The following is a 9839-nucleotide window of genomic DNA, read 5'->3' as shown; positions in this document are numbered from 1 at the left end:
GCAAGAATGCAGGACACACGTCCCTGTGAGTCCTCGTTTTCACTCACACGGACCGAGCCTACCCGTGCCTGTGCCGCCTCTCATTCCTCTGTGTTTCATTTTGCCCAGAGTTACAGTATGATGGCTGATTTTGTTTTTTAAGCAGTTAGGCACCTTCAATTTCATGTTGCATTATTAGTAATACAATGGCAGTTATGGCCTCTACTATCAAAATGAGAAAAATGTCAAACTACATTCTTTGGGGAGGAGAGTAATAAAGCTGCATGGTTTAAAAATATTTACCTAGTAGATTTGATGGGGTTTAAGATTTTTTACAAGAACACACAGGTGGAAAAAGAACAATTCTTGACATGCAAAATCGGGTCCTATTCTCAACTAAGCCTGTGCCTCCTCTGGCAGAGAAGTACCCAGGTCAACTTGGGCTCTTAACAAAACCCAGCTCCCAAAAGCCTTCCAAAGTAAGCCGTGGACATTCACATTCACATGCAGATGGCATGAATGCTACTCCTGGAGCTGACAGTCACTGGACAACATGGGATTCCAAGTCACACCTTACCAACCTGGGGGGAGATGCACAATGAGGAGGAGCTTCTGCCTTAAAGGAACGAGGCTGTTTGGGGGGTGGGAGTCCACTCAAACACATCACGGTAACTGCAAGAAAAGAAGAGCAGGGCCGCCCACTCGGGTGAGGGGCTCTACAGACAGACACGGTGACCTAAGTGCAGGGCACCTGGAATTCTGCAAACCTAGCAAGAAGCGTCTCTGTTTTGGTGTCCATTTTGACTCAACTAAGGTTTAAAACTTAAGATTCCAGTAAAGTTACTGCAGCAATGTAAACATGCAACCTAAACTAGCATGAGGTTCTGGACAGAAGTCTGAATGAGGGGTAAGGCAACTGAACTGTGACTTTTGGCCCAGGGTCATCCAACTGCCACTGTTCAGGCTTGGCCTGAATTCTCTACTGACTCATTCTGGCCTGAACTTCCTGGTTCTCATGATGGTGAACCTCTGGCTTCTGAATTTTCAAAATGGTTTGAATACAGAAATTTGGGAGTTGAAACAGGCTTACCCTTTTCAAGTCTCCATGACTTGGGCACTTAAAAGTTTACTTTCACACTAAGGAAACCTCATCCCAGATTCTCTACTGTCTATCCTATTCATTCCTTGAATTAAAGGGTGAAAATGAACAGATTTGATTACAGACCCTCTTCAGGACAGTCTCTCAACTGTCTTGTAATATTGACCCTACTCAAAGCATCATTTCAACTCAAACATCTATCATAACAAGAACCCCTCGATTCTCCCGCTTTCCAAAGCCCATAGAGACTCACACCTGGATGCATGCCAGCCTGCCAGGGCAACTGTCTTCGGAGAACAGTCACGGGGCGCCCTGGACACCACCTCCTGGGGTCAGCAACATTTCACACCTTACTGTAACTATCTCTTTCCTGGTGATGCGCAAGCAATTCATTTTTGGTTGCTGAATTTACACACTACCTTTGAAAACAAACTATTCCTAATTCCTAACTGAGTATGAGAACTTAGAAGCTTCCTGGACTTCTGCACAATTCACAAATAATAGGTAGACACAATAGAAGACACTAAATTTGGAAGCAGAAAAGTTGCCCAGGAGGCACATTTAGATTAACAAAAGCCAATCAAGGTATTCTTTATGCTAAAAAACAGAAAACAGAAAACAAGCGCAAACTAAAACAAGTATGTAATTCACAAGTAATTTTCTAAAATCTCAGCTAAAAGGAAAAAAAACCTATGGATTTATGATTGAGTTACCATTAAAGCTTAAATGATTGTTCCCAAGGAACCATCATATCTGTCAGCATTATTCACAGCTAATCCTTAAGCTAGCTGGTTGAGCCAATTGGGTTTTTATCCCATCATTAAATAGTGCTCAGAAAAGTAAGCAGTGCATTTTAATTGGTTAAATACTACAAAATGACCTGTATCATAGAAACGAAGACACTTTCATTCAAAGAATATCTTAAAATTACTATTGCTGAAATAAATCAAATCTACATTAAAATATTACTAATCACCATTACATGCCATAAAAGAATAAATATAAATCATGGCAGATCAATAGCAGCATAACAAAGCATCTTTACATATTTTCAGACTTTGGGCTGCAGAAGTACTCACAGCCTAAGAATACATTGGTAAAGTTCAGAATATCACACTTGGTTTTTAATTCCATATTCTATAATAAAGTAAGGGCAGTGTGAATAACAGTTCCCTTTTCTGCATAGCTTTAAAACTATTCTCAGTAGACTTGAGGAATGGAACCAGAATGGCTTTGTCAGATTGGTCCACTGGTCCTTTTGTCAAAGTGTTAAGGGAAACAATTAACAATGACCTCTCACTGTGTTTAGACAGAAAAGGAAAATAAGGCTATGATTCACACACAAGCTTAACATTTTCAAAACCATTGGAGAGTTTAACTTAAAGTGAAGATTTCTGATAGAATTTGGGTCTTACCAGTCCCAGCCTTTACTCCAAAGGTGTGCCACGCCCGCTCCCACCTCAGCACAGGGCCAGCAGGGCCCTATTCAAACATATCCGCACAGGGGAAGCCCTTTGCGTGGCATCACCGGGAACACTTAAAAACAGAATACAATTAATAAACTTCAGAACTTTTAAGGCCCCAAAGGGGCATTCATATAAAATACACTTCACTTGGACAAACCAGTCCTAATTTGCCAGCTTAACTTCTGACCCTTAAAACCCGAAGCTACTTTGCACAGAGCCGACTTTTGCTCTGTTCAGAACTTGACTACCAGCCCAAGGCTCAAGTTTTTAGTTGGAAATGAGGGAGGGGAATGGGGGTATGGGCTGGGCTGACTGCCGCAGGGCTGGTGACCTCTTTTCCTTAAGACCTTGAATACGAAAGTGAGTTGAAAATCAGATTCCTTATTTCACAAACTTGTTTAGAGCTGATGAAAACACCCACACAACTGAACACAATGGTCTTTTTTTTTACCCCCAAAACAAAGGTCTGCTGGTGATGCTTCACAGTGAAACCTCCATTATCACTGAGAACGTCACTTGGAAAACATTCTTAAGCAATGAGTCTCTTTCTCATAGGCTCAATTTTAGAATTCTCAAAGCTCAATGTTCCGTTTAGAAGTTTCCATGATGAGGCCTGTTTGTTTCTGAGGTCGACATTCTGCCTTCAGAATTACTCTGCTCTAGTCATAGGTTGTGGTTGTCTCTGTTCTTGGTCAGAACCTGTAAGTAGACTTCATGAAGTGTGCTGAGGAAGCTGGAATCATTCTGGAAGAGATGGTCATGTCACGTTTACCTCCTTAGAGCTTACTGTCATGATAACAGCTTAGGAAGAAGTTATATATGTGCTCTGTATAACTAATTATGCCAAGAATCCCACCACCCAGAGACAATCATGAGGAATATTTTGGAATTCACACATATCTATCTTTCCACTTTGAGAATTTTTCCACAGGGAGAGAGAAACACTGGTTCTAGCTGGTCTTGGATTTTCTTTAAGAATTGATTTTTTTTTTTTATGAATTGATTTTTTTTTAGAATCATACAATTATTTTTTTACAGAATGAAAATCCGAAGACTAAACTGATATTCTACATACCTTGATTAGATGTATTAATGTATCCTGGAGCTGAGACTTGCTGAGGATGATGGAAGGCTTTCTCTGATTTTCTGTCGTCCCGACGGTGAGAGGAGAAGGGGAGCTGGCTTTCCTCTCAAGGTCTGAGGACCTTGTAACTGTCTGCTGGAAAACACTGGGGGACAGCAGGACTGAGGGCGCTGCCGAGGTTGTTGCGGGAACCAGAGGGGAGCTTGCCACCTGCAGGGGAACAACGGCCATTTTGCAACAAAGAGCGTAGGAGCCAGCAGCCAGGCCCAGAGGAGGGGACGCCTGATAACAAGCACAGCAGTAGGAGGCTGGAATGCAGAGTCCAGCGCTAACTATTTAGAGTTCAGATAAAGATTCGGAAGCAGTATCTAAGCATTTAATGTCTGGTTAGGAAGCTTGTTAGCTGAAGGATGAAGAGCCCATTTACATGATAAGGATGGCCTAGAGCTGTTATGAGAAGCCAAGCCCCATCACTACAGAAGGGGAACCTGATAACTAACAGCAGGGTAGCACAGTAAGAACAGTCCTGAGATTAAGTTGAATACGTAAAGTTTTTCCATGAGGGACTCAGAAATGCTTGGAGGAGGGTGTGAAGGAAGTTTCTGAGGTGACGGAAGTGTTATATAACTTCTCACTACCCAAAGGATATATGTGTATTAAAACTCAATTTAAGAAATCTGCATTTTATTATACATAACTTTTAATTCAATAAAAAGAATTATATGAAGCATTAGTTTCTTTAGTCGTGTTCAATGTATTTATTATGCCACCACAGTCATCACAGATACAATTTTAAAAACATAAAACTAATATTTATCTCCTTTCATTTAGATGTACTTCTGGGCTAACAATGGCTAACCAGCAGAACACAGTAATATTTTTTTTTGAAAATGAAAGTTGCTCGGTCATGTCCGACTCTTGCAGACCCCATGGACTTGTATAGTCCATGGAATTCTCCAGGCCAGAATACTGGAGTGGGTAGCCTTCTGCTTCTCCAGGGGATCTTTCCAACCCAGGGATCAAACCCAGGTCTCTCGCATTGCAGGTGGATTACCAACTGAGATATGAGGGCAGCCCCCCCCCCTTTTTTTTTTTACTAATTCTCATATTTTGATACACTCAACACGAAAACTACGTATTTTTTCCCTCCTATCTGTCACCCTCCTCATCTACAAGGAACCAAACTGTCCATAGTTTTGAGAGTGCAGTTTCTGGGTTCTGCACCATCTGCGGTTATTTTTGGTGCAACACCAGGCTGAGAGATCACCAAGAAGTGGTATGCCGACCACCATGCAGCAGGACCAGCTGCAAAGAAGACCTGCTAAGACCAGTCAGAAGGTGGCTTTTGCTTACAATCTTAGGCTTCAGGAGAGGTGTTAAGGCTCAAAGGCTAATGGAACCTAAAAGTTTAGGAACTGAAAAAGATGAGTGTGCCTGTCAAAGCTGGTAGGGAATGGAGGATGAGGACAACGTCTACAAAATGAGGCAGGGGAGAAGCAGCAAGGCGCAGAGCACACAGGCCTGGGCTGGGAGGTTCTGCCCACAGGGCAACGGGAAGCCAGCGAGCAGTGGTGACACTGCTTGGTCCACTGGGGCACCACGGTTCTTCCGGGCAAAGGCTGTCTCCTATCCATAGACATGGGGCTGACTGGCTCTCAGCACTCGCCCATTCACAACACAGAGGGAGGGAGGGAGCGCCCCTGCTGTGGCCGACCTTGCCCTCCCATACACACACTCAGGGAACTCATCACTGAGGATGGATGACTTGAGGACTGCAGAGGCCACAGCAATGAGCTCTGCCTGGGGGAGTGGGAGGGGACATTTAAGAGGGACCTAGGTTTGAAAGCTGAAACGTTTCACTTCACACTCAGCAGACGAACTTAAGACATACTATGCTCTTTAGAAAAAGGGGATCCTTACCGGGATGGCACTGGATAACACCTTAGGCTGGGCAAAAACTTCAGGATCCTGGTTTTGCTGCATAGACTGCAATGTTTAAACAGAAAAGATGAACAGATGTAGCAACTTTTCATTTAAGATTTCTTAGTTACTGGGGAAAAATCTAGGTTAGCAACTGTAAGGAGGAGTTCAAACATGACTTGGTTCCTAGATTCCTGAGGGAAGTGGCTGACCAGAATTTGTGACAATGCAGGATAGGAGCTTCGGGACAGCCCCCAACCCCCTTCAGTTCCACCGGAGAAAAGGGGTGTGCAAAGCCTTGAAAATGTCTCTACAGAAAAAGCTGAAACCTGGGTCTCTTATAAGAGCGGGGACAGACCAAGCATATTTTTGCTGTTGAGAATGTTGAGACGCAAGATCCTGACAGCATGAAGCCTCCTGATAAGGCGGTTCACACTCTGGAAGGTGGCACTAAACAGTCTTACACAGCCACACACTTCCACAGACAAATGTTACACCTATTCCCTGGGAGACACAGAACTTCCTGTAGCAGAGCAAACACATTAGGACTCAGTACGGTCCCAGGTCCTAAAATTTGATACAGCCACATAAATGAGAAAGAACATGTTTGTAAGCTTCCTCTGCCAGGAGGCATGCTGGAGAGCAGGGTGCTGTCCCAGAGGCCAAATCTAGAGGGGGCGGTATTGACGACTGCTGCTGGTTGTATTTCTAGAACAACAGGAATAGTGGCAGCAGACACATTTCAGGGTTGTTTTACTAAACAGAACATTCTCGCAGACAGAAACGGCAAATATGACAATTTAATCATGTAACCAGGACACTAGGTTTCTTTTTCTGGACAAAATTTTAATAGAACGGAACAAAACACTCCATTAACTAAGAAATAATATTATACAGGAGAGCCAGTATAATATTATTTGGTAAAATGTTCAAGAGCTGGGGATTGTAATTATTAAAGGGCATGAGACTAAAACCTTAAAAGGCTCCACCCCCTTTCAGTTTTGTGATCTTGCACAAGTCACTTCAACTGTGACCTGATTTCCTCATTTGTAAACTCACCAACCTTATAAGTTACTGAGGGACAAACCTCTTCTTCACCCCTATATCCAAATCCCACCAAGTCCCACTCATCCTCCTTCTTAATAAATCCACATGTCCACACTGCCCAGTACAGGCCCCCACCCACTCAAGCCCGGGTGACTGCCCCGACCTCCTTTCTGATGGGTCGTCCTCCTTCCGTCGTCTCCTCTCCCAGCGTGCCACCCTTGGCTCACATACTTAAAAGACTCTCCAGGGCCCTCAGAACAAACCTCTAACTCCTTGACACTATTTACAAAGTTTTACTCATCACCAATACCTGCTCCCCCGTTTCTTTCCACATAGATCCAGTCACCACAGTTCACCAAATGCCCTCTAGTGTCTAGGCTTCTGCATCTGCTGTTTTCCTTGCCTTCACACACTCTTCCTACCTCTAGGTCTGGCTAATTTCTCCTGAGTCTTCAGATCTCAGCTGATGGCCAGTTTCCCGAGGAAGCTTTCTTTGACCTCAGACCTGCAAATGTGGGATGCTCTTATGGCAGCCCTAATGAACCTGGCACAAGGCGGGCACTCAGTCAGAGTACTCAGGGAGCAGGGGATGGAACAAAGTTTGGGATAATCTGGATCCATGGTCTTGAGTCAAATAAGGACTCCTAGACCTGTCAGGCAAAAATAAACGTTAAAATGCACACCCAGGAAGGAAAATACAGTTTCTCAGCTTTTCTCAGCTGAAATTATTTTGGGAAGTGGAACTGAGTTACCCCACCAGTTACTGATGGTTTGGTTGATCACTGCAGGGCTTCTCACCTCTCCTTTCTTCTAGCCCCTGACATACTCAACGGTTGTCTCTTTAAACAACTCTGTCTCCTCTCAATCAAAATCCAGTTTCATCCCACTAGGTTACAGCCACCCAATCTCCCGCCAGTACCTGAAGGGGAGCAAGCACCATGTTGCTCAGGGAGGCTGGGGCTCTCGCTGCTGTCGCTTTCGGGGAAGGCTCTATGAAGCTCTCAGGCGTGGCCAGCTGGCCGGCTGCTGGCGAAAAGCTGGGTGCCGCTGCACCTTTCCCGAGTGACTGTGGCTGTATTTGGTCATGCTGCGGGGTCAACCTGAGTTTCTGGAGAAGATCAACACTTGGGAGAGACGGACTGGTTGTGTTTGTCACGCTCAGCGGGGCCCTGAATGGGCTCTGGCTGGCAGTCAGGCTGGCGTGGCTCAGCTCAGGGACAGGCTGACTCAGGAGTGGAGACCTCTGCCTAGGCGCGGTCTTCACTGTTTGCATCATGGTGGTTTTTCGGGGTAGGCTGGGGGGAGCCTGTCCAGTAGAAGCTTCTGCTGGTAGACTGGGACTGAGCACAGAGTGCAATGGGATGGCATAGCTGGGGGCCTGCTTTTCACTGGACTGAGTGATGGAAGCAGGAGTGATTAGCACCGGGGTGGTGACTTCGGGCTGGACTGAGGGGTGGGCAGCAGGATGGACACCCAGGTTTTCTGACTGGGGTGCCCCGCCAGGCTCAAAGGAAAATGGTAGGAATGAGTTGGGCTCTTTCTGGGAGGCATCTCCTGGCAGCTTCTCCACTTCTTCTGAATCCAGACCCACAACTGCTGGCTGTTCCTTTGACAAAGAGGTTCCAAATAATTCTTCCACTGTCAGATGTTTGTGTCCAGATGGAGCAGACTGAGAAACAAATCAAACCACCCAATGAGAGAAAACTCTTGCAAACCAGCATAACTAAGTTTCTTTTCCATCAACCAAATCAGTTTGCAGAAGCAAGGCTAGGTGGAGTCTGAAAATAGGAAATGGAACAGGCTGAAGATGTCCTCAGGATTAAGGCCAAGAATGCACCTGGTATCCCCAAGGTGGTGAAGAGATATCTACATTTGTAATAAAAATCAAATTTTAGGGACTCAGGTGATAGTTTAGAATTCACCTTTTTTGCTTCGCAAACACATGTAAGGTAAAGGAGCAATTATTTTGCTCAAAGTTAATTTGCCCCATGCCAGTCACACATGGTAGGGAAATTACACTCAAGAGGATATGAGGACCAAATGATGATCAAGCAATCCTACCTATATGTTCATATTTTTTTTTTATTAAAAGGCAGGCATTGTACCTTAAGGACTAGGCCTCAAATACCAGAAAATAAATTTAACTATTAAAAAAAATTCAAGTATAGGTGACATAACATTGTATTAGTTTCAGGTATACAACACAGTGATTCAATATTTTTATAGACTGTACTTCATTTCAAGTTACTATAAAATATTGGCTATATTCCCTGTGCTGTACAATTTATTGTTATATCCTATTTATTTTATACATAATAAATTTGTACCATTTAATCCCCTACCCCTATACTTCCCCTCCCAATTTAACCATTTTTTAAATAGCAACCTTCCAATTCCCAAATCACAGATGCTGGAGGAAAAGGAAAGCATTTAAGTCTGAAAATGTTAAACTTATTTATATTTTAGTGATCTGGTTTACTGATACCACTGCAATGATTCAGAGGAGACATGTTCATAGTTCTCAATTGTGAGCTTTCCTGCACCTTCCCCTCAAGCAGTATTGCTGAATTCATTTAACCTTTATTTGCTGGGTATGCAGAGGGTGCCAGGCCCTGCTCTGACCTGGGCCCAAAGGACTCCTTTCATTTATTTTATTTTTTGGCTGCACTGTATGGCTTGCAGGATCTTAGTTCCCCAATCACGGATTGAACCAGTACTCTCTGCAGTGGAAGTACAGAGTCCTAACCACTGGACCCTCAGGCAAATCCCAATTACGTAACTCTTAACCACCATATTCTTTTACATATATATATGTGTGTGTGTATACACAAACACACACGCACAAACCAACATTTAGATATACCTACTTTAGAAAACATCCGCTGGATCATGGAAAAAGCAAGAGAGTTCCAGAAAAACATCTATTTCTGTTTTATTGACTATGCCAACGCCTTTGACTGTGTGGATCACAATAATCTGTGGAAAATTCTGAAAGAGATGGGAATACCAGACCACCTAATCTGCCTCTTGAGAAATCTGTATGCAGGTCAGGAAGCAACAGTTAGAACTGGACATGGAACAACAGACTGGTTCCAAATAGGAAAAGGAGTATGTCAAGGCTGTATATTATCACCCTGCTTATTTAACTTATATGCAGAGTACATCATGAGAAACGCTGGACTGGAAGAAACATAAGCTGGAATCAAGATTGCCAGGAGAAATATCAATAACCTCAAATATGCAG

The 9839-nt window shown here is 43.8% G+C and overlaps 1 protein-coding gene across 1 annotated transcript in view; it reads right to left on the bottom strand.

The window, feature by feature from the left end:
- Positions 1-6: 6 nt before the first annotated feature.
- Positions 7-9839, bottom strand: part of DCP1A (decapping mRNA 1A) — a 44189-nt gene continuing 34356 nt past the window's right edge. The window contains exons 7-10 of the mRNA XM_010851682.1: positions 7515-8264; positions 5549-5614; positions 3620-3838; positions 7-3288 (exon numbers count right to left, since the gene is read on the bottom strand). Of these exons, the coding sequence (XP_010849984.1) occupies positions 3208-3288; positions 3620-3838; positions 5549-5614; positions 7515-8264 (1116 nt within the window). The 3' untranslated portion in view covers positions 7-3207. The remainder of the gene's footprint in view (positions 3289-3619; positions 3839-5548; positions 5615-7514; positions 8265-9839) is intronic.

This window comes from Bison bison, unplaced genomic scaffold (genome assembly GCF_000754665.1).
Source record: "Bison bison bison isolate TAMUID 2011002044 unplaced genomic scaffold, Bison_UMD1.0 scf7180017864304, whole genome shotgun sequence".
Lineage (NCBI taxonomy): Eukaryota > Metazoa > Chordata > Mammalia > Artiodactyla > Bovidae > Bison > Bison bison.
The sequence above is the reverse complement of the archived record's forward strand: the minus strand, read 5'-3'. Positions and strand labels throughout refer to the sequence as shown.